At 63.3% G+C, this 23,337-nt stretch overlaps 1 protein-coding gene, 2 long non-coding RNA genes and 2 other non-coding genes across 9 annotated transcripts; 4 read left to right on the top strand and 1 right to left on the bottom strand.

Moving 5' to 3' along the window:
* Positions 1-2,604: 2,604 nt before the first annotated feature.
* LOC118531314 (uncharacterized) lies at positions 2,605-3,368 on the top strand. Its single transcript, XR_013442966.1, has 2 exons — positions 2,605-2,873; positions 3,218-3,368. It is a non-coding gene; the product is annotated as an uncharacterized LOC118531314 (long non-coding RNA).
* A 996-nt stretch (positions 3,369-4,364) lies between these two features.
* LOC144379708 (uncharacterized) lies at positions 4,365-13,035 on the bottom strand. 2 transcript variants are annotated; one of them, XR_013443046.1, is made up of 2 exons: positions 12,496-13,035; positions 4,365-8,217 (listed from the first exon to the last, which is right to left on the bottom strand). It is a non-coding gene; the product is annotated as an uncharacterized LOC144379708 (long non-coding RNA). The 2 variants fall into 2 exon arrangements; XR_013443047.1 differs by having other exon boundaries at positions 12,728-13,035.
* A 76-nt stretch (positions 13,036-13,111) lies between these two features.
* Positions 13,112-21,494, top strand: TBRG4 (transforming growth factor beta regulator 4). 4 transcript variants are annotated; one of them, XM_036085236.2, is made up of 12 exons: positions 13,227-13,245; positions 13,721-13,831; positions 14,412-14,876; positions 16,976-17,299; positions 17,745-17,916; positions 18,197-18,354; positions 18,823-18,933; positions 19,704-19,848; positions 20,102-20,347; positions 20,476-20,587; positions 20,682-20,796; positions 21,254-21,494. In XM_036085236.2, exons 3-12 carry the CDS (start codon positions 14,463-14,465, stop codon positions 21,353-21,355), a joined length of 1,899 nt encoding a protein of 632 aa, XP_035941129.1. In that variant the 5' UTR covers positions 13,227-13,245; positions 13,721-13,831; positions 14,412-14,462; the 3' UTR covers positions 21,356-21,494. The 4 variants fall into 4 exon arrangements, with proteins under 4 accessions (XP_077916030.1, XP_077916031.1, XP_077916032.1 ...); XM_078059904.1 differs by lacking the exon at positions 14,412-14,876 and having other exon boundaries at positions 13,112-13,260; XM_078059905.1 differs by lacking the exon at positions 14,412-14,876 and having other exon boundaries at positions 13,114-13,245.
* LOC118531326 (small nucleolar RNA SNORA5) lies at positions 17,468-17,583 on the top strand. The gene has a single exon (XR_004915120.1). It is a non-coding gene; the product is annotated as a small nucleolar RNA SNORA5 (small nucleolar RNA).
* On the top strand, positions 17,963-18,097 carry LOC118531325 (small nucleolar RNA SNORA5). The gene has a single exon (XR_004915119.2). It is a non-coding gene; the product is annotated as a small nucleolar RNA SNORA5 (small nucleolar RNA).
* Positions 21,495-23,337: the final 1,843 nt, after the last annotated feature.

Below are 23,337 nucleotides of genomic sequence, written 5' to 3'. Positions count from 1 at the left end.
GGGGAGCAGGGGAAGGCCAGGTCCTGTCTGAGGGCCTCCAACTCCCGGACAGGCTCCCCCCAGCACGGGTTCCCAGGGCCTAGCCCAGCCCCCAACTCCAGGCAGCCCTCCGGGGAGCTGCTAGAGGCCATGCAACTGTCAGGGTTCCTCCCCCCAGCCCCACCTTGCACCCTCCCGGGAGGCTGCTCCCTCAGTGCTCCCCCACTCGGGGTTCTCCCGTCTGTCTCCTCAGCTCTGCTGCCCTGGCCTCTCCCCTCCCAGCACAGGCCTAGGGAAGCTCCCCTTTGGGACGTTTATTGTCTGCTCCTCCAGAATGTAACCTGCTGGGTCAGGACCCTTGTCCATCACGCAGGTCGGCGTCGTCCCCGCGTCTGCGCACTTATGCACGGTGCACAGAGGGGACTGCATCAGGACTTTGGTCACTGGTCAGTGACCTCTCACGTCTTAGCGTGACCCTGTGACCTGGGGGCTGGAGTCCAAACATGGGTGTGGCCTGAAAGCCTTGGGGCCGGTGGGAAGAGCTAGGGGCACCTGAGCCCCAGGGGAAGAGCATCTGGGCCGAAACATCTGGAAATGCATGGAGCACAGGCTGAGGGCCACAGGGGACTGCTGTCCGAGGCCGAGGTCCCGAGCTGGCAGAGGAGGGCAGCCTAGGCCCTGTGGCACTGGCCCTCAGTCACCCCGGGGCCCCTTCCCTGCCCAGGCCCTCAGGGAAGAAGGATGGAGGAAGCTCCCTCCCGACCCCAGGAGTGCCACCCCCACCACGTGGCCCGGCTGGCCTGCCACAGGCGGGCCCTTCTGGGAAGAGGACTTCCCGGTGGCCTCCAGGCCCTGCGCAGAAATAGCTGAGACATTCCCTGGCCCGATTCTGCTGCTCTAACACAGGCAGCCGTTCTTGTAGAAAGTTCCAGAGAGGACACAAGGCACCACAAGCGACATGGCCGGTCCTCCTGGATCGCCTGCCCCCCACACCCAGGATCCGAGTGCAGGATGGGGGCATGCCATTCCGGGGGGGCCCCAGCACAGGGACCCACACCGGGGATCCGAGTGCAGGATGGGGGCATGCCATTCCGGGGGGCCCCAGCACAGGGACCCAGGACTTGCTGTCGTGGGTCCCATTTTTCCTTTCTCTGCCCTTCGTTTTTGTTTTGTTTTGTTTTACCCTCTTTTTTTTAAAGTGGTATCATTGACATGGACACGATCTTGGTTTCAGGTGTACAGTAAGGTGACTGGATGTTTGTAAACCATGGGATGCGATCAGCACGATGTCTCCTTAACACCCGTCAGCACGCTCCGTGACAGATTTCCTTTTCTTGTGATGACAACTTTTACGATCTACCGTCTCGGTGACCTTCACAAATGCAGCCTGGTTTTGTCAAGGACAACGGCCAGGTCTCCCATCCCACCCCCACTGCCCTTCAGGCGATACCGGCACAAGGGAGAGAAATGGCGCACCTTATCAGGGACTTTTTTAAGTTTTAAAACGTGTCCCCGATGCAGCTGGCCTGTCCAAGGCAGAAGCCCCTGGGCCAGCTGGGCCAGTGCCAGCCCCTCCCCCACATTTCTCCTCCCACCGCCGCCTTTAAAGGCACCTGGGGCCCACAGGCCACCATCTGCCACTTGCCTGCCACCCACCACCATGCACTGCCTTGCCAGCCTAGCTCTGGCCCTGCTGGCCCTGGAAGCTGCCCTGGCCCTGGCCCCAGCCCCAGCCCCAGCCCTCACCTTGCCAGGTAGGCCTGGGCTGCTGCCCCTTGGGGGGCACCCAGGAGGGTCCTCCCAACCTCCCTCTGCTCCAGGTGCGTCCCTGACACACTGCTGGCCCCGATGTGTTGGTGACAGGACGGGAGGCGCAGAGCAGAGGAGGCTGGCCCCTGGGGGTACCCCACAGCGAAAGAGTGGGGTACTGCCTAGAGACCCCCAGGTGCCGCAGGGCCTGGGCCACTGTCCCTGATCTCAGGACAGCTCCCGGAGCGTGGTGGGCCTGTCCTTGGCCCCCTGGGTCTTAACCCCACCTGCTGCTGTGGGCCTGGGCACCCTTTTGTCCCCAGGTCACGCTCCGCATATTCTTTTCCTTTCAAGAAAGGGTGCGAGTTAGGGTGCTGGGAACTAGACTCCCCATGGTTCCTGCTGTCTCCCCACCTTGCTTCCCCCCCACCGAGCAGCCCCGGGGGAGGCGGTCCACCAGCCCCCCCACCCACCCACCCACCTGCCTGTCCTGTGTGCAGGGCAGGCCGTGTGCCCAGAGCTCAGCTCCTCAGAGGAGGATGTCTGCGTGGTCTCCTGCAACTCAGACGAGAACTGCCCCCAAGGCACCAAATGCTGCCCCAGGAGCCCCTGCAGCCGCTCCTGCGTGGTCCCCCTCATCGGTAACACCACGGCCCCTATGCCCCACGCCGAGACCTGTCTGGGGGAGGGAGGAGCCAGCTCTGTCCAGGGCCCACCCTGAGTGGGCACCCCACACCCCTCTTGGTGACCCGCCCCCCAGCCCCCCAAACTCCACCCGGCAGTGAGCCCATTCCCCTGCCGGCCTGGCCGCTGAGGCTCGGCCGCCTCCTCCCAGCATTGCCCAGGCCCAGCTCCCCAAGGCAGCGGCCGCAGTCCCCTCCCTAGGGGTAGGGGGTGCAGTGGGGCTGGGAGCCAGGACACCAGCCGCAGGGGAGACCAGCCGCAGGGCGGTCCCAGGGCCTGACGGGCCAGCCGTCTCTCCCCAATGCCTGTGCAGAGGGCCGGCCGCTGCCCCCTGGTGCAGGCCCCGCTGATCCCCCAGCCCTGCTTGGAGAGCAGCGAGTGTTCCAGGAACGACCAGTGTGCAGACAACAGGAAGTGCTGACTCAGCATCTGCGCCTTGCGATGTCTGGAGCCCAAGGCAGGTGAGCACCCCACAGCCTCCCTGGACAGCGCCCCGGCCACGGCCACGGCCACGGATGCAGCAGAAGGTCTGGGCTGAGAGTGGGTGTCGGGCAGGCAAAGGAGGCGGAGGCTCAGAGACTTGCCCGAGCAGGACAGCAGGACGCGGTCCGGCCCAGCCGTAGCAGGGCCTGTGTCCTTGCCACATAACCTTGGGAGGCGTCTGGGCTCCCAACGGGGGAGGAGGTCTGGGGCGGGAGCTGGGAAACGTGGCTGCTGGCCCCCAGTGACTACGCCTGCCTATGGGCCACGGGGAGGGCCGGGAGGGATGGGTGTGGAGCAGGGGAGGCCTCCGTGTCCCCTGCAGAGCAACCCCGTCAGTGAGGGGCTTCCCCAGGAGCCCCTGGCTGCCAGGAGGGACCAGCTGAGCCTGCTTGGCAAGAACTTTCTCTCTCAGATCCAGAGAGTGCAAGATGCTCCCTATCCGCTGCTAATAAAAACCCACTTAGCTTCACGTCTCTCCGTCTGTCTGTCTGTCTGTCCAGGGCACCTGCGGGGGGGACAAAGCACACAGGCCTCTGGGAGCTCCCGCGCTGTCCACCCGGCCCTCGGGGCTCTGGCCCTCGGGGTCCAGCCCTGCTGAGAGGCGTTGCTGGCTTGGGGACAGGGGCAGAGTAGAGCCTGCAGGGAGGGCTGGGGCCACGAGGTCGCTGTAGCCTCGCTCCACGGCGCCTGTGACCCCACGTGGGGTGGCGGGTGCAGTGGGCAGGTGTGGTCACAGGGAGCCTCAATGCCGACAGCACCTCGGGCAGCCTTGTTGGGACCTGCAGTGGAGTGTGCACGCCCACCAGACACGCGGTGGGCACCCCACAGCTTACCCCCAGGGCTCCCACCAGGCTGCCCCGACTGCAAACACCCCCCAGAATTTCTGGAGGCCACCCGCACCCTGACTCACTTAGCTCCAGACTCAGGGGTTCCCACGAACTCCACAGATTCGTGAAGTTGTAAGGACGACCCACGGAACCCCGAAAGCACAGTCTGTTATAAAGGACACAGACCAGCAACAGCCAAATAAACACCCCACCTCGGAGGTGGGGGCGGGGACGTGGGGCCTCTGTCTCCGCTGGGTGGGGGCGCACCACCTCCCAGCACACCCAGGTGTCACCAGCCCAGAAGCCCCCTGAGCTTCAGTGTCCTGAGGTCTTCTCGAAGCTTCATTGACAGGCGTTAGGATGAAGCCATTGGCCATTGTTGACCAACCCAGCCCCAGCCCTCTAACCTCATGGCTGGCTCCTCGGGCCGCCGGCCCCTGTCCTGTGCCATCGAGGACCCCCACCCCAGAGCCACCTCACCAGCACTGACAGGTATGAGAAAAGAGTCCTTGCAAATATCACAGGACACCCGTATCACCCAGGAAACTGCAAGGTTTTGAAGTGCTGTTCCAAGGAGGGGACAAAGACCAGAGTTCTTTTTTTTTTTTTAAGATTTTTTATTTATTTATTTATTAGAGAGAGAGAGAGAGAGAGAGAGCAGGAGCAGGGTGAGGGTCAGAGGGAGAAGCAGGCTCCCGCTGAGCAGGGAGCCCGATGCGGGGCTCAATCCCAGGACCCCGGGATCATGACCTGAGCCGAAGGCAGATGCTTCACCCACTGAGCCCCCAGGCGCCCGCCCCAAAGACCAGAGCTCTTGACGGCCGGCCCGCGTGGGTGCTTTCGGCCGGCCTGGCCCCAGCTCGTGCACACTCAGCCACCTGCCACGTGCCCGCCGACACATCGGGAGCTGGGGAGACAGGATGGGTCGTCCCAAATGAAAAGGGCTCCGACCGGTGGCTGAATTTTGTTTCTGGCCCATTCTCCAGCAAAAGGAACCAGGATTCCTTGGAGACATTGTTGAGTGAACACGGGACGAGGCCGCGTGGGACCCTGCGTGTCAGAAAACAGCGCCAGCCCGCAGCCACCAAGGCAACTGGACTCCAGCAGCTACAGTGGAGGGCAGGAAGCTCTTCCTCGCGGAAAGTGCGAGTCAACACGGGGGTGGGGGGGGGGACAGCAAGACTGAAGCCCACCGTCCACAACTCTACAGTCCTCATTACTCCAGGCAGTGTCATCAGACGCCGGGGAACCTCTGGGAGGAAGGGCACAGTCTCAAGCATCCCCCATACTCGCTCATCATCCACCAGGGGGCGCTTCTTCCACAGCGGAGAGCGGGTCCCCAACTACGCATTCTAGGACTCACGGGGGCTCTGTGCGTCCCAGTGCGACCCAGGGGGACCGCAGCACTCACAGGTGGTGGCCTTGCCAGAGAGGTGCCATCAGGTGAGTGCAGTTTCCACTCAGTGTTGTAGAAGAACAGGGGGAGAGGAGGGGGAGGAGGGGAGAGGGAGGGGGAGATGGGGTGGGAGGAGGAAGAAGGGGGAGGGAAGGGGAGGGGATGGGGGAGAGAAGGAGAGGGAAGGGGAGGGAGAGAGGGAGGGGAGGGGGATGGGCGAAGGGAGAGGGGAGGTGGGCCTGAGCCCAGCCCGGACAGACGAACTCCCCAGCCCGCCCTGCCTCAACCAGAGTGAACCAGGCAGGAGGGAGACACCCCAGCCCCCCACTGCCATGCTGGGGGACCCCTCCCCTGCAGAGAACGCCCATCGCCTCCATCCCTGCATTAGCCATGCATCCAACTTGTCAGCCTGATGCCCTAACACCTGCCCTACATGCATACACTGGACACTGACCCGCCCCCACCCCTTCCTCCACACCCCTCCTCAGGAGCAGTCCTCCATCCCCAGGGTAAGGGGGGGTACTTTCAAATGCTAATCAATGATGAGCCCACGCCCCAACCCCCTCCTCCACGGGGGTCTTAAACTCCAGGCCACTCCCCCCACCCTGCGGTCCTCACCCCCAGGGACCAGACGACCAGGAGCAGCCCCCACACAGCAGAGCCGGCCCGGGTCTGGTCCTCCCCACAGAAACCACAGAGAGGCTGGTGCCCACGGTGACCCTCCCCCTGCTTCCTGACCAGGGGCTTCCCTGCGTGCACGGAGTGCCCCTCTTTCTGATGACTGTGACACCCTGTCTTCAACGGCACTCACCTTCTGATCGAAGCTTGGATTTCCTGTTACAGGGCATCTTAAAGCAGTCGCTTTCAGGGGCTGGATGTCCATCAGAGAGAGGAGCATGGCGGGGTGGGGGGTCCTCTCCCGGCTCCCCCGCTCCACCACTGCCCACCGCGTGCTCATGGCAGCCCACCCCAGAGCTCCCAGGCCCTGCCCACTGGCCTCCTGCCCAGGCCACCCAGCTCTATCCCCCTGAAGCACCGCTCCTCCGTGCTGAGGGCCCCCACGCCGGAGCCCAGGTGGGCTGGAGCCAGGAGAGGCCAGAGGGCGGTCAGTACAGCTCAGGGCCGGGCCCCACCCATACGCTGTGCTGAGCACTCGCCACGCTGCACCAGGGGGTTCTGCAGGACTCGCTGGTGGACACGGGGGGAGGATGGGCAAGGCAGAAGGGTGGACCCGGGGGAGGAATGGACAAGGGCCATGCTTCTCAGTGTTGTAGAATAACAGGGGGAGAGGAGGAGGAGGAGGGCTGGAGGAGGAAGGAGGGATGGAGGAGGGATGGAGGAGGGAGAATGGAGGAGGCAGAGGGAGGAGGTGGGATGGAGGAGAGGTTGGATGTGTCGGTCTATGGGTTTGGGGGACCTGACTTCTGGCAGGATTCAGGGTTCAGGAGGGCAGAGGGCTCACCACCCTTCCCCAGCTGGGAGGGAGCCTCTGGCCAGGATGGAGAGGTGCTGGGGGTTCAGGTCTGGAGGAACTCTCCATGCGCCCTTGGGCAGTCCCATGCCCCCTCCGGCCTCAGTTTCCCTCGGGTGAGGGCGTGTGGGACGGGTTCACGTGCCTGGCAGAGCTGGGGCCAGGCTGAGGGAACAGGCCTGCCGACCTGGTTCCTCGTTCCCCTCCCCCTCCATCTCCTGGGGGCGGGGGTCTGCGGAGGTCCCAAGGGAGGGTCCTTCCCTGAGAGGGGAAAGCCTGTGACCAGGACTGTCGGGAGTCCCCAGGCCCACCCCCAGGCTCTGTGATTCTACAAGGACTCAGCACAGCGCCTTGGCCACGGCTAAGATGTATTATGGCAGAAGGAGACTGCAAAACCTGCACACAGAAGAGGCACGGGGGTGAACTCTGGAGGAGGCCGGGCGGGAGCTTCCAGCCCTGTCCCCGACTAGCCACGGAGGAGCCCGAGGAGCCGCTGGATTCCCCGGCAACACGCTGCTCTGGGTCTGCCACTCCACCTGCCAGCAAGCACGCTGGACGGGATGGGCTGAGGTCTCCCCAGCAATCCTTCCCCCGTCCCCTTCGAAGGGAGACGAACCCATCACATCCAGCCTTCTTGTCAGCCTGGTGCTCTTGGCCCCCAGGTCAGCAGCAGGCGCGGAGGGCACCATCCTGCCCCAGCACCTTGCTGAGGGCGCTGCGCTGGGACCCCCGGCCAAGGCCACTCTGCCCCCAGGTCACCAACAGGCTGGGGGGTAAGGGAGCAAGCCGGGCTGGCCTCACTGGGAGGGGCACAGGACACAGGGTGGTACTGGGGTAAGGAGGAACGCGGAGGGGCGCTAACAGAGCAGACCCAGGAGGGCGACAAGAACGAGGCCACCCGCATCCTCCCCGCATCCAGCTGGATCCACTGCCTCTGACTGCCGTGGGGGTTCCAAGCTCTGTGCTCAGAACAACTTGAACACCTCCTGCAAAGTCAGATCACCCACAAAACGGAGCCACCGTGTTTCCCAGCCCTGCCCACGAACACGGAGCCTCTCTCTGGGGAGCGTGGCCGAGGGCCTCTGCACTGCATTGCCTCAGCCAGCTCGGAGCGTGGGGCCCCCTGTGAAAATCTGAGTGACCGTGGGGGCTCTGGATGTAGCCCCCAGGCCCGGACACCGCTCCCCCGAGAGTGAGGTCAGGGGACCCCTCGATCACCAGGTTGGAGGTGCGGCCCGCGGGCGGGGTTTGCTGGAGCGCTGACTCCTGGCTCCGGGGAAGTAGGAGAGGCTTTGAGGGGACGCACGGGGCTCTGGGTGGGCTGTCTGCGGCTCCTTGCCGTGGCCGGTGAGCCCCCAGACATCAGGCCCCAGGCGAGCCAGCCTCGCAACCTCCAGGACCAATGGCGACAGGAACTGTGGCCCTGGCAAGCACCCACCCGTCTACTTCTGCGCCTACGGACCTGCGTCTTCAGGACGAGGTGCACGGACGAAGTCACGCGGTGAGTCGTCTCGTGTCAGGACTCTGTCGCCGAGCACGTTCCCAATGCTCATCTAGAGTGATTCTGGCTGGCGACCATCCCACAAGCGTTGGTGCTGACGTGTCTTCCGTTTTCCCGGGGTGCGCACCTAAGAGTCACACAATTTCGAGAAACTGCCCGGTTTTCCAAAACAGCCACACCATGCTACACGCCCACCGGCAATGCTCAGTGCGCCAAACTCCCCAGGCCCTCGCCAACACCTGTCATCTTCGGGGCTCTGTAGAGGTTGTTTTCACATCAGCCATGTAAGTGGGTGCAAAGGGGCACCTCACTGTGGCTGTGAGCGGCATTTTCCTGAGGACTGGTGACGCTGAGCGTCCTTTCCTGTGCTCGTCGGACACGTGTGGGTCTTTGGAGAGACGTCTACTCCAATTCTTTGACCGGTTTTCAACTGGGCAAATGCCGTTTACCGTGGAGGTGTAAGAGCTCTTTGACTTTGCGTCTTTGAGATTCAGCCAGGTCACTGCGTGCATTGCTGCTCATTGCTTTTTCTTTTTTTTAAAGATTTTATTTATTCATTTGAGACACAGGGAGAGACACAGAGAGAGAGAGAGAGCATGAGCAGGGGGAGAGGCAAAGGGAGAGGGAGAAGCAGGCTCCCTGCTGAGCCAGGAGCCTGATTCAGGGCTCGATCCCAGGACCCTGAGATCATGACCTGAGCCGAAGGCAGATGCTTAACCATCTGAGCCCCCCCAGGTGCCCCGTTAATTGCTTTTTCTTAATATTCTTCATTTTCTAGAGCGATTTTAGGTTCACAGCAAAACCGGGTGAAAAGTACCATGAAATCTACCTCTTGTCCCCACAACACACACACACGCCCTCCCCCCACTATCAGCATCCCCCACTAAAGGGCACATTCGTTATGATCAATGAACCCACAAGGACTCATCATGAACACCCAAAGTCCCCAGCTGATGTGACAGCTCCCTCTTGGTGCGTTTATCAGATGGGTTTGGACAAAGGTGTGATACCCACCCATCAGAGTATCACATAGAATAGCTTCACTGCCCTAAACGTCCTACAGTCTGCCTATTCACCCTTGCCAGCCCCAGGCCTGGCAACCACTGACGTCTCCACAGTGCCCACAGTTTTGCCTTTTCCAGAACGTCATACATGTGGATTAACACAGTACTCGGCCTTCGCAAATAGGCTTCTTTCCCTTAGGAACATGCATTCGAGGTTCTTCCATGTCCTCTCGTGGTTTGACAGCTCACTTTATTTTTTAGTGCTATGTAATATCCCACCAGGGACCACAGCTTGCTTAGCCACCCCACTCCTGAAGGGCGCCCTGGTTGCTTCCAAGTCTTGGTAATTAGGACTGAAGCTGCTAGAAACATCTGTGTGCAGGTTTCCATGTGGATGTTAAGTTTTCGGCTCCTCGGGGGGAATACCAAACAGGACGACTGCAGGCCTGCGTGGCATCTGAGTGTGTTCCGGCTGCTGTCACAAAAATACCATCAACTCTGTGCCTTTCGAACAACAGAAATCTGTCTCTCACAGTTCTGGGTGGAGGCTAAAGGAGCGAGATCGGGGCACCAGGATGGTCGCAGGAGGGCTGTCTGTTCTCTACTGCAGACTTTGCTGGGCTCTCCTGTGGTGGAACCTCAGAGGCTCTGTGGGGTCTCTGTCTTTTTTTTTTTGAGAGAGGGAGAGAGACCACGCATGCCAGAGGAGGCAGGAGGCAGACTCTGTACTGAGCGTGGACCCCACTACACAAGGCTCGATCCCACGACCCTGCCATCATGACCTGAGCCAAAACCAAGAGTCAGACACTCAACCAACTGATCACCCAGGTGCCCAGGGGTCTCTGTTTTAAAGACACTAATCCCACCATGAAGCCTCCACTCTTATGACCCAATCACGTCCCAAAGGCCCCACCTCCTAACACCATCACCTTGAACATTAGGTCTCGACATATGAATTGAGGAGACACAGTATTTGGCCCATTGTATATGGTAAGAGTATGTTTAGTTTTGTAATAAAATAGGAAACTTCAAAAGCAGCTGTACCATTTTACAGTCCCACCAGCAAAGGATGAGCAGACATCTGAGGATAGAAACCAAACCAGGATGAATAATAACAGCAAGAGGAAAAAGAACAGCAACTATACAAGAAAAAGAAAAACTTAGAAAAAAAAATCCCTATCACCAAAATCCTTACAGAGATAAGAGAAAATATCACAATCATGAAAAAAAAATTATATAGGGTGCCTGGGTGGCTCAGTCAGTTGGGCATCTGCCTTCAGCTCAGGTCATGGTCCCAGGGTCCTGGGATCGAGCCCCGCATCCAGCTCCCTGCTCCGCGGGAAGCCTGCTTCTCCCTCTCCCACTCCCCCTGCTTGTGTTCCCTCTCTCTCTCTGTCAAATGAACAAATAAAATCTTTAAAAATAAATAAAGTGTATTTTTAAAAAATAGTATAAAAAGGAGCATTCAAAAGCCAAAAAGGAGCTCTTGGTAAACAAAGTGTGACAGCAGAAATCAGGCCTCAGGAGAGTTAGAAGCTAAAGCTGAGGAAATGTCGCAGAAAGCAGAGCAAATAATAATAATAATAATAATAATAATAATAATAATAATAATAATGAGATGAAGAGAGGCAGAGATGAGACAAGATGGGAAAACCAGGGAAAATCAGAAATCGGTCCAGAAGAGCCAATATTCAAACCTGGCCATTTTGGGAAGAGAGATTAGATGAAGGAAAGGAAATATCCAACCAAATAAACTACAAACTCTCAGCCTGAGGACATGGGTTTTTAGGTTAAGGGCTCATCACGGGCTCAGGCAGAGGGAGACTCGCATCACTGAAATATCAGAACCCCAGGCACAATGAAAAGTCAGCTTTTAGAAATTAAAACAGGGCACCTGGGTGGTTCAGTTGGTTGAGCAGCTGCCTTCGGCTCAGGTCATGATCCTGGAGTCCCTGGATCGAGCCCCACACCGGGCTCCCTGCTCAGCGGGGAGCCTGCTTCTCCCTCTGCCCTTCCCTCTGCTTGTGCTCTCTCACTTGTGTGCTAGCTCTCTCAAAATAAATAAAAAATATATATATTTTTTTTAATTAAGGGCGCCTGAGTGGCTCAGTCGTTAAGCGTCTGCCTTCGGCTCAGGTCATGGTCCCGGGGTCCCAGGATCCAGTCCCGCATCGGGCTCCATGCTCAGCGGGGAGCCTGCTTCTCCCTCTGACCCTCTACCCTCTCATGCTCACGCTCTCAAATAAATAAATAACTTTTTTAAAAAAATTAAAAATTAAAACAAAAAAAGGAAAGACGGGGGGGGGGGGAGAAGGAAAGAACAGAAGGAAGAAAGGAAGAGAGGGAGGACTGCCACCACAGACGAACTTGTGGACTCCTCAGGAACGTGGGAGCCAGGAGGCCAGAGGGTCGCGCAGCGAGGCTTCAAAGGCAGGACACGGCCTCCAACCACAGCCAGCGGCCCGACGAGCCAGCAAGTGGGAGGACACAGCAAGCAGTCCCCTCAGACCCACAAGGTCCGAATCGGCCTCCGCCCCACCAGCTCTCCAGGACCAGCCAGGGCGCAGTCCGCCGGAGGAGCAGCGACAGGACTGCGCGAGGGGGACCCCGCCGAGGAGCCCCCGGGCAGGAGGGGACCCCGCCGACGGCCCCGGGAAGGGGAGACCCCGCCGACTGTCCCCGGAAAGGGGGGGACCCCTCCGACGGCCCCCGGGATGGAAGGGACCCCGCCGAGGAGCCCCTGGGCAGGAGGGGACCCCGCCGACGGCCCCGGGAAGGGGAGACCCCGCCGACTGTCCCCGGAAAGGGGGGGATCCCTCCGACGGCCCCCGGGATGGAAGGGACCCCGCCGAGGAGCCCCTGGGCAGGAGGGGACCCCGCCGACTGTCCCCGGAAAGGGGGGACCCCTCCGACTGTCCCCGGGATGGAAGGGACCACGCCGATGGCCCCCGGGGAGACCCCGCCGACTGTCCCCGGAAAGGCGGGACCCCGCAGACGGCCCCGGGAAGGGGGGACCCCGCCGACTGTCCCCGGGAAGGGGGGACCCCGCAGACGGCCCCGGGAAGGGGGCACACCGCAGACGGCCCCCGGGATGGAAGGGAGCACGCCGATGGCCCCCGGGGAGACCCCGCCGACTGTCCCCGGAAAGGCGGGACCCCGCAGACGGCCCCGGGAAGGGGAGACCCCGCCGACTGTCCCCGGGAAGGGGGGACCCCGCAGACGGCCCCGGGAAGGGGAGACCCCGCCGACTGTCCCCGGGAAGGGGAGACCCCGCCGACGGCCCCGGGAAGGGGGGACCCCTCCGACGGCCCCCGGGATGGAAGGGAGCACGCCGATGGCCCCCGGGGAGACCCCGCCGACTGTCCCCGGAAAGGGGAGACCCCGCCGACGCCGGGACCCACCCGATGTGTAGGAGCGGCTAGAGAGACCGAGGCAGGCGGGGCGCGCTCCGGGGAGAGGCGCTGGACTCTGACGGACGCCGGGAGCCGCAATCCGACGACCACAGGCCGGGGCGACCTGCACGGAGCCGGGAGAGCGCGGCGCAAAGGGACAGCAACCGCGCACGGACCTCAGGCGCGCGGGGCTCCGCGCCCCCGCACTCCAGTCTTTCCCCAACTACACGGTCACACCTACCAGCCAGGGACTGCGCACAAATTCCACAATTCTACAGAAAACAGAAGCCCTGGCAGGACGCAGGCACACCGCGCCTGCATTTCTGCACGCCCTCGGCCGGGCACCGTCTCCACCGGCAGCCGCTCCTCACGGGGACCCGGGGCGGGCTGCAGGGCGGGGTGGCAGAGCGCCCAGCCTTCAGCCCCGGCTCCCGGGCGCCTCATTCTTCCCCCTTCCCACGTTTCCTGAACTGCCCGGCACCCGTCTCTCACTCCCCTACTTCCCATCTTCTAGTTTGTGCCCTCAGCAAAGATGGCACCCGGCCAGAAAGGAGCAGCCAGCGTGGCTTCCGGCTGCCTGCCCTCAGCAAAGATGGCACCCGGCCGGAAAGGGTAGCGGGCATGACTTCCGGTCGGGCGGACAGCGGCTAGGCTTGCTTCCGGCGGCGCTCCGAGTGACGTAGCGAGCGCGCCGCGCGGCGTGAGCTGGGGACGGTGCGGGGACGCATGGAGGTCAGCGGTAGCCCTCGCGGCAGCTGCGTATGTCCGGTGCCGGTGCGGAGGGGGATTCTGGGCGTGGGTCCTGAGGGCTGGAGGGCGCGCCGGGTTGCGGGGGGTCGGGGTCCTGGGGCTGGAGGCGGGGAACCGGCCCGACCGTGCGCACGCGCTCCTCCGCCGCCGTCCCGCGTGGTGGCCGGCGGGCCCGGGTGCGGGTGTTCTGTCTGCCCCCGAGGGCCGGGCTTTGGGCCGGTGTTCGCCTAACCCCAGTGGGGCCTCCGGACCTCCGCTCCCTCCGTGGCCCGCAGGGCTGTCTTCCGTGGGGAGCGGCCCCGGCGGCCCCGCTGCCGGGGCGCCGTGGGTGGGGGACGTTGCCTTTGGGCCCGCGTCCCTCCGGAGCCTCCGCTTTTCGGTGATCAGACCGAGGGTCTTAGAGCTGCGATGCGCTGGTGAGCGAGTGAGTTCCGGTTGCCAAGTTCCGGGAAATCGACGGTTGAACGCGCTCTCTGCTTTGCAGGAGGGGAGGCCCGGGCACTTGCCGTGCGCCGGCCGTTGGATCGCCCTGCTCAGCGAGACGGTCCGAGCGGTTAGAGGCCACAGCAGCAGGATGCGTGACGGGTCCTTGGAGGTAAGGTCTCGCCTGGGTGTGGAGGCATGAAGGGTGGTGTCCTGGGTCCCGTGGTGTCGGGGCAAGAGGGGGAGCAGCAGGGCCTGCCGGGCCTGCGGGAGGTGGGAGTGTGCCGCAGGGGCGTCGTTCCGCTTGAAGCCGTGGGATGTGGGTTACCCGTCCTGGCTTTCCAGGAGCCGTCTGGCGTAGAGCGTCTCGTCCCGCGTGTCTGCGAGTCGGCGGTTCTTAATCCTGGGCGCTTGTGAAGTGGGAGAGTGGATGCGCGCAGAGCCCCCCCGGGAGGCCTCTGGGCTGGGCCCGGGGTCTGCGCTGTTGGACGGGGTGGTTCCGAGCCCAGCCAGGACGGACACCGCGCAGCCCGAGCTGTAACGCTGCTGCGTTGGCCTGTTTGGTCGCATTCTGCGCTGAAACGAAAGGCCTGTGAGCTTTTGCCTCAGCGCGCACTGGCGAGCCCGGGGACAGGCAGAAAGGAGCGGTTCCTGCCGGAGTGCAGAGTGGCCGCGGTCTCATCTGCCCGGCTCCCCTGCTGGCAGTCAGGAGCGCCGCCGGCATCGGCCCGTTCTGTCCTTTGTGTCTTCAGGGCCGTGGGACCGCTTGTTAGCGTCGTACCCGCCCCCGCCTCCGCCCCGTCATGGCCGCTCGCCTGGTGAAACGGTGCGCGTGCCTCCTGACGGACGCCACCCGTGTGGCCCCTGCCGTGGCTCCAGTTGGCCGACTGAGACTGACCCAGGTCGCCCCCAGGACTCTGACTTCCTCAGCTCCCTCGCCCAGTTCCCACTTCCCGGGCTCCGTGTCGGCGCTCTTAGAGAAGGAGCAGGTGTTCGCCGCCAGGCCGGAGCAGCAGGAGGTGGACCAGCTCATTAGGAAGGCCGCGCGGCCAGAGGAGCTGCTGGGGCTGCTCGGAGGCGGTCGCCGCCTGCACGAGAACCACGCGGCCCTCGTGCTCGTCCAGCTTTCTCGCCTGCTCTCTGACAAGCCGGAGTACAAGGCCTCGCTCATGCGGGATGCCCGCTTTCAGCAGCTTCTCCAGCTTGTCGACAGCCAGGTGGGTTTCTAGAATGTTCTCTGAGGGTGCAGTGGGCAGAAAACAGTGGCATTGGAGTCCAGAGCAGCCAGTCGCTTTCTGTAGGCAGGAACCCTGCCGCCTGCTTAGTTCTCCACATTCTGTGGTTTTTCATTTTGTGCAGTCTTTATTCTCATTAATCCTGCTCACAGCCCCGGTAGGTGAGTATTGCTGTCCTTCTCTTCCAAGCAGCAAATGGGACGCGAAAATGGACGCACGGGAAGCGAGCTGATCCTTCTCCGTTTCCGGGGTGCTTTTTCCCTGGCCAGGCCGCTCTGACCTGGGTGGCTCCCCTCCAGTGTCTGGCTCACAGTGGGCATGCCCCGATGCTGGAGGAGATGCCGAGGGGCTGATGGAGGGTGCCAGACAGCTGGGCTGAGCGCAGCCATCATCCAGCCGGTCAGATCCTTACCACGAGCGCAGAGAGAAGGGGGGACCTGTCTGTGTGGCACTGGGGGGGGCACAGCAGCTGTTGGCTCTGGCCTCGTCAGCCCACGTTCCCTCCCCTGCTGCGTGCTGGGGGGAAGAAGCCGTGCTGCTGTCACTGAGCACCGGAGCCTTGTATCGTCGTGAGAGGTGACGAGGAGGAGGTTCACAGTTCAAGGGTGGGGTTTCTGGACTGCAGGCCGGGAAAGCAGTGGGCGTGGCTGGCGGTTTTTTAACAAGATAGGCTGACAGCAAACGCCGGAATGCGCGCGCGGTAAGGGAAGTATCGTGTCACGGAGCTTTCTGTCTTGGTGAAACGTGTGCGTGCACTGGGGTCACGACAGAAGGTCACTTCTCTCTGACGCCGTCGACCTAATCCCTTATCGAGCCCCTTGTTCTGAGACTGTGATCTTGATTGTTACTTATTGAGTATTTGGCACAGGCAGATAACTGAAGCACGTTTCAGGAGATGAGAGGGAATGTTGTCACGAGTCTATAAGCCAGAACGACCCGGGAACAAAGTACAGTGCGAACGATGGCCAAGCCTCCTTTTAAAAGTCACCGTGCCGTCCAGGAGACGCGCGGGTGCAGGCACCAGGTTTCCTGACACGGACGCACATTCTGCCCTGGCTGGCCTCCCAGCCCCTCACTGCCTCCCGTTTGCGCTCCGCTCCCTCTCTGCGGTCCCGTTTCACAGATGCAGGGAGCGGCCCCACCGGAAGGGGCACAGTTAGAGGCTCAGTGCCGCCCACAGAGCCCGCCCTGAACGCCCGGGTCCTGGCTCCCCTGTGGGGCCTCTGTGAGGCTGTGGGCTGGGCTGGAGGGGCCCCCGTGCATGTCTGAGGCTGGAAACACGCCCTGCTGGGAACAGCGGGGTCCCCCTTGTCAGAAGCAGCCCCCGAGGAGGAGGGAGATGGTGGCGCCGCCGGCATGGGGCTTTGGGGACACTGTGTGTGGGGCTGTGGGTGCCTGATGGGACGATGGTGGCGGCCTCTCTTCCCTGACGCCTGGGGGTGTAGGGTGGCCAGGCCTCCTCTTGCCCACATATCCCAGGGCTTCTTTGCGCGGCTTCACGCCTTGGGGAGCAGGGGCTGGGTGGGAGGGGGGGCAGCGGGGCGCCGGCACCTGGACCTGCTCTGCGGGGTGTCAGCTTTGCTCTCGGCGTTCTCAGGCGCTGTAGGACTGCTCCTTGGAGGAGAGGGGTTTAGGGTTCGGGGCTTCTCACACTCGGTGGAGCAGCTGTTTGCCCAAGAAAAGTCAGCGTGTCTGACGGCTAGCGATCGTCCCGTCACTGCCAGCAAAGGAACCAGCGGCTTGACAGAACGTGACCCTGAGTCGGCCCTGCAGGCTTTCCCCTGACTTCTGGACTCGACGGCTTGCTTGGGTTCGGGTCTGCGCGTGCGAGACGGGCACTCGTCAGGCGTGCCCACCGCGCAGACCCGTGGCCAGGTCTCTGTGTAACCGGCCACGTCCGTGGAACCTGCCTTGGGGAAAGCGGGGGGAATTGCCCCTCTCGGGCGGAGCTCTTGGGTGCAGGTGGCCCGACAGCCAGTGCAGTGGGGCGGGGGGCCGTGCTGGGCAGGCAGCTTCCAGCCCAGAGCCCTGGCGCGGGCAGGTCGGGCGTCAGCTGTGACTTCTGTGTCCTCCCCGCCCAGATAGCCTCCGTCTGGCACGGGCCCCTCGTGAGGCTGCTGCGGAGCCTGTACGCGCTGGCGCTCCCGGCGGCCTGCAAGGAGCTGCGGTCGGTGGAGCAGGAGGTGCGCTGGCGCCTGCGCAGACTCACGTACAAGCACCTGGCCTTCCTGGCGGAGTCCAGCGCCACCTACATGCGGGAGCGGGGCTCCCAGGAGCTGCTGGCCGAGCTGCTCCTGCACCTGGAGCGGCGCTGGGCGGAAATCGAAGACGGCCGCACGGTGGTGGCCTTGATGGCGAAGGCGGGGCCCCTCTCGGAGCCGCTGATGAACCGCCTGGAGGACAAGGTATGGGGGCGGGAGGCCTGGGCAGCCGCAGGCACGCTCTGTGGCCACGCTCATGAGCCTGGCATGCCTCGTCTTCTCGAAAACCACCTTCTGCGCAGAAGCTGGGCCGGCTGGTGGCCCGGCTCCAGGCTGGCATTTCCTGGTGATGTCATGCCCCCACCCCCGCCCCACAGTCAAGTCAAAGTCAGCCCCTGTTCCCGTCGTAGCGGGCGCTGGCCCAGATGGCTGCCGCAGCAAGCCCTGTGGCTCATGGGACCCGGGGATCAGTCTGGCTGCAGACAGGGCGCCCCGGGCCCGGGGGTTCCCCAGCTGGGAGCTGAGGCAGGCCCCACGCGGCCGGGGCCTGGGGTTAGTGAGCTCAGGTCCAGTCGCTGTCCCACAGGGGCCGCAGTGCTGCCTGGGAGCCCCGGCCGTCCCGCTGACCCCTGCCGGCTGTGATTCACAGTGCCTGGAGCTGGTGGAACAGTTCGGCCCCGACGAGCTGCGGAAGGTGCTGGTGACGCTGGCCACTCAGAACCGGCGCTCCGTGCCCTTGCTGCGAGCCATCTCTTACCACCTGGTCCAGAAGCCCTTCCCCCTGACGAAATGCATCCTCTTGGACCTGGCGTACGCCTACGGTGAGCCCCTGCCACTGGGAGCAGTGGGGAGAGAGGGCGCTCTGGCCGCAGCTATGTCAAATTCGGTGCCCGCCCACCCCGTGGCTCGCACCGGCCCGAAAGGCTGCCACAGAAACGCTGTGACCCATGGGCCCTGATCCCCCGTACTGGGCCTCAGGGATAAATTTGGTCACGGACACCTCACCCCCAGACCTCGAGGCCAGGCTGGGGTGGCTGGGTGGCTCCCAGGGCAGCCTGCCGACCCTCACCGGGTGAATCCTGGGCTCGCTCTGTCCCGAAGGCAAACTTGGCTTCCAGCAGCCCCAGGTGTTCCAGCGCTTGGCTGCCGACCTGCTACCCCACACGCCCAGCCTGACGTCCGGCGAGGTGGCCCGCTGCGCCAAGTCCTTCGCCCTCCTCAAGTGGCTCAGCGTGCCCCTGTTTGAGGCCTTCGTCCAGGTGAGCGGGCAGAGCCCTGCAGCCTGGCATGGAACGGCCCTGTGGGCCTGACCCCCTCAAGGAGTGGGTTCTCTGCCCCTTCCATCAGGGAGGCCCGGCCGGCCAGACACACTGCCTGGTTGCGGATCGGGGGTTCCTCCTCGGGTCACGGGGTGCTGCAGACGGTATGGGTGAGGACGGCGTCCTCTGTCCTCTCACTGACCTTCGGAGGAACCTGTGTCTTTGGGTGGCTGTCGCAGGGAGCGGTAGGGACGGCCGGGCTCAGCAGCTGCTCACGGCTCCCAGAACGGCAGCGAGGAAAGATGCTTACGTTTGCGCGCAGCTGCTTGAGGCTGTGCCGGGCGGCTCTCCGGGGTCCCAGCCTCTGGGGGACGGCAGCTGCCGCCAGGGAAGGTCTAGGGGGTCCCGGGCCCTGTGGGAGGGACGGGTCCGTCTCACGCTGTTCTCCACCGCACGTGGCCGGCCCAGCACGTCCTGGACAGAGCCCAGACCGTCCCAGTGCCGTACCTGTGCAACGTGCTCCTGGCCTTCGCGCATCTGAACTTCCGTCCGGAACGGGAGGACCAGTTCTTCCGCCTGGTACGCTCTCTGCGCCCCTGCTCCCCGCTCCTCTTCCCTCGGCCTGCCGGCTGCCGCAGGGCCCCTGGGCACAGCTTCAGGCCGGACTTCTGCATGGGGGCCGGCTAGGGCCACACGGCACACGGTGTCTGGGGACCAAAGACGTGCCATCCCCCACGCCTGCTGTGTGGCCCAGAACAGCTGCTGGTCAGGACGTGTCGGCCGGCTCACTCGCCGCACAGTCAGGGGTGGGGGACCCCTGGTCTCCGTTCCTGGGGCTTCCTGAACACCCCGCTGACGCTGTGACCTGCCGGCGGGGCTGTGTGCCGTGCAGGCCCACCGTGCAGAGTGCATCCACGCAGGGGTGAGGCGTCCCGCGGGTGCACCGGCTTTGACCCTGGGCCTCCATGTGGCACCACCCCAGCGGGCCAGCTGCGGCCCCTTTCGTAGTCTCCAACTCCCCTCGAGGCCAGAAACATGTCCCCGGCCTCGGGCCCGCTCGCCGTGTTAAGAGAGACGTGATTTCGGGGCACAGACCTGCTGCTGGGAGGGGTCTCAGAACGTCCGGCTGAAGGTCGTGCTGTCCGGGTTGGCCCTGGGTGCCGAGGAGGGTTTCTGGTACTCTCTACAAAGGGCTGCCCCAAGCCTGACCGAGGGCGTCAGCAGGGATCCCCCGTAGCTGCCTCAGGCCTCGGTGTGGCCAAGTCGTTCGGGAGCCCTGAGCGCTGCCGGCCCGGGGATGTTGGCGGCCGCTGAGGGAAGCCCCCTTCGCCCGCCCTGTCGTCGCCCAGGTTCACGAGAAGCTGGGCCCCGCGCTGACGGGCCTGCCGCCAGCCCTGCAGGTGGACGTGGTGTGGGCCCTGTGCGTGCTGCAGCGGGCGCGGGAGACGGAACTGCGGGCCGTGCTGCGCCCTGACCTGCACGCCCAGTTCCTAGGTGAGCGGCGGGCTGTCCCCTCCTCTCCTCTCCTGTGTGACGCTGAGCCCGCGCAGCCCCCCGAGCTCCCCGGGCATTGGCTGCTGCTCCGCCCCCTTCCTGGGGGTGGCCCACAGACCCCCTCCTGCTGACGCATGTAGTTCGGGGGGCAGCGCGGGGCGGGGTGCCATTGTCCCCCACCTGGCCCGCGTGTCCCTCCGCCCCGGTGCCGCCCTCAGCTCACCCGCTCTTCTCGCGCTGTCCTCTCCCTCAGAGGGCAGGTCCCCGAAGGATCAGAGCACCTTCCAGAAGCTGCTCCACATCAATGCCAGCGCCCAGCTGGAGCACCCGGAGTACACCGGCCCCCATCTGCCGGCCTCAGCCCTGGTCCCCAGACTCTCAGCCCTCGACGGGAAGGTGACCCCCTTGCAGAAGGAGCTGCAGGACACGCTGAAGGGGCTGCTGGGGGACAGCAGCAGGGGCAGCTTCATGGTGCCCACGCAGTACGGCTGGGTCCTGGGTGAGGCCCTCCCCACACTCCCCCTGCTGGCGGCCACGGGGCTGCTGCTTGTTCGGCCCCTCTGCTGTGAGGAGGGCCTCGCACCCCCAGAGACGATCCCCAACATGTGCACCCACACCCCTCCCTAGACGCCGAGGTGCTGCTGGACCCCGAAAGCCAGTTCCTGCCCCCCAGGGACTTTGTGGCCCCTCATCTCACCTCATCCTCCGGGAGTCAGCCGCTGCCCCCTGGGGCCAAGAGGTAGGCAGTCGCGCAGCTTCTCCAGGGCCCCCCCCCCCCCCCGAGGGCCCCAGGGACCACGCTCCGCTCGAGCTCCGTGCCCCTTCCCCACCAGGCTGGCCTTCCTGCGCTGGGAGTTCCCCAACTATGGCAGCCGGAGCCGAGACTTGCTGGGGCGCTTTGCGCTGGCCCGGCGCCACGTGCGGGCCGCTGGCTTCCTGGTGGTGGACGTGAGTACCATTGGGGCCCAGCCCTGGAGGCTGGCCACGCCGGGGTCCCCCCTTCCCACGGGAGAAAGGGAAGCTCGGAAGGTGGTATTTCAGGCCGCAGCTTCTGGGATCCGCTCAGGGCCTTGCAGACCAGGTCTGCACACCAGCCCCAGAGCGCGCTGTCCCGTACAGGCCAGAGGACACGGGAGTGGTCCTTACCGCATGACGGTTTGGTCACATTTACGTCTGGGGGGGGGGTGGTTTCTGTCTTTAACAATCTTTAAAAATTAAAAAGTTGTTCTGGGGTGCCACGGACTCTGGGATCCCTGGCCGCAGGGGTGAGGGCCCTGTAGCTCTGAGCGCTGAGGAAAGTGGGGCATCTTCCCTGGGCACAGTCCCGCAGCTCCGTGGGCTTGGGAGCCAGGGGTGCGGGTGCGGAACCGTGGGCAGAGCCGGGGCCCCCACGCCCTCCCCGCAGGTCCCGTACTACGAGTGGCAGGAACTCAGGTCTGAGTGGCAGAAAGGTGCCTACCTGAAGGACAAGATGCGGAAAGCTGTGGCAGAGGAGCTGGCCAAGTGACCGTCCCGAGCCGTGGACCACGTTCGTGGGGGGCCGGGCTCCCCCAAGGCCTGACCAGGGCCACTCGGACGTGTGCGAGCTTGCCGGCAGCTCCTGCCTCCCGTGGGCAATAAACCTGTGATTTCGGTTTTCAACACCAGGAGGCGTCCGGCCTTTGTCCCCATCACCGCCCTCCGCTCTGCTGTCCACGTGGCTGGCCCGTCCCCGCTTCTGCCTTCCCTGGGCCTTCGGCCCGGCCGCGCACACACAGCACGGATCGAGCCCCACGCTTCCAGCCTTGGGGCCACGAGGACCTTCCTGGGCAGGCCCCTGGGTTTTGAGCATGTGGCTTGGGGTTCTCGTGGCGGTGTGGGTACTGAGCACAGTCGTCCTGGGAGGTTCTTCTGCCCATGGTCTCGGGAGCGGGGGGCCCCGAGGAGCCGAGCTGACAGGAGGCACTAGGTGCAGAGCAGAAGAAAGTGCGCTCAGCTGACAGAGCGGGGCTCACGACCCCTCCCCGCCGTCCCAGCCAGGCCAGGGGGCCTGGTGTCGTGTGCCCGAGCACCCTGAGCCTCCTTTGCCACCACCACGCCACCAGACGCTGGAAGGACAGTCAGTCTCCCTCCCAGTCCCTCGCTGGAGACTTCGTAGGTGGAGCAGACAAGAGGGTGACCACTGCTGTTTGCCCCCCCCCCCAGCTCAGGGTGGGGGAGGGAGCTGGGGAGAAGCGCCACCTCCACCTTGGGTCCCCAGGCCAGCCATTCCCCACACCTCCAGAGGGGTCTCTTCCCGAAACTCGCAGCTCACCCGGGTGTGGGGGTGGACAGGAGCCAGGAGGACGTGCCACGGTGAAGGACTGCCGTGGGCAGGTGCTAGGGCCTCTCAGAGGGCCCGCTGAGGACACACGAGCTCGTCCTGTGCACTGCCCAGGACCACTGGCCTCCACGGGAGACGCTCCAGTCCCTTTGCACCCGTGAGAAGGGACATGGTATCTGTGTCCTCCCAGTTTCCTCATTGGTGACCTCTCGTAGCACTGGCGGGTGTCACCCCAGGACACTGACGGGGATGGGAGTCCCCAGACAGGACCCCTGTGCTCTCTATACCCACACCTCCCCCTCGCTGGCTGCCACCCCCGTTCTCCATTCCTACCCTGGCTTCAAGAGCTTCCTATAGAGGAATCTGACTGCGTGGCCCTCTGGCTGGATCTGCACTAGCTCCCTCCTTGGGGCTCGCGTGAGCGTTCCCTGTGTGGGTCCTGCCCTGCCCCTGCAGTTAGATGGCTCAGCTCCACCCACAAGGATGGTGGGACCCCAGTCCTCAGATAAACACCCGGGAGCTCAGCTGTCACTCTGTCGTCCACCATTCCCACCAGCAGAGTGAGGAGCCCTGAGGTCCCCCGCGTGCTCACCATGTGGTGTCCTCACAGATGTGGCTAGGATTCCAGAAGTTGGTGCGTCTCCCCATGGCTAGTGCTGGGGAGCACGTCTTCATTCTAGCTGGCTTGATGTGCGTTTCCACGACAACCAGTGATCTCTTCATCCTCACCCGTGCTTACTGTCCATTGGCGTCATCTTTGGAGGAATGCCTATTCCGATTCTGTGTCTCGGTTTCACTTAGGTCGTCTGAGTTGTAAGAGTATGTTGTAGAAACCAGTCCCTCGTTGGAGAAAGGCTTTGCAAATGCTTATTCCCATTTTGTGGGTTGTATTTTCACTTTCCGGATGGCGTCCTTGCAGCAACAAAAGATTTAAGTTTCTGGGAGGTCCGCTCTTTTGTCTTTTGCTTGTGCTTTGGAGGGTCATATCCAAAAATCCTTTGGTGAATCTAGGTCCTGAAAAATGCCCGTTTTCTTCCAAGAATTTTATAATTTTGACCTTAGGTTATTACCTATTTTGAGTTAATTTGTGTATTTGTTACGTGCTTAGTGTCAACTTCATCCTTTTGCATGTAACTCTCCAGTTATCCCAACACCATTATTGAGAAGATAGTTCTTTTCTCGTTGTA

The sequence above is a fragment of the Halichoerus grypus genome, chromosome 12 (assembly GCF_964656455.1).
Source record: "Halichoerus grypus chromosome 12, mHalGry1.hap1.1, whole genome shotgun sequence".
NCBI classification, from domain to species: domain Eukaryota; kingdom Metazoa; phylum Chordata; class Mammalia; order Carnivora; family Phocidae; genus Halichoerus; species Halichoerus grypus.
The sequence above is the reverse complement of the archived record's forward strand: the minus strand, read 5'-3'. Positions and strand labels throughout refer to the sequence as shown.

Coding starts and splice junctions, on each gene's coding strand:
- TBRG4 (XM_036085236.2), top strand. CDS start 14,463: ATGGCCGCTCGCCTGGTGAAACGGTGCGCGTGCCTCCTGACGGACGCC. Junction 18,355..18,822: donor TGTTTGAGGCCTTCGTCCAG/GTGAGCGGGCAG, acceptor TGGCCGGCCCAG/CACGTCCTGGACAGAGCCCA. Junction 18,934..19,703: donor AGGACCAGTTCTTCCGCCTG/GTACGCTCTCTG, acceptor GTCGTCGCCCAG/GTTCACGAGAAGCTGGGCCC.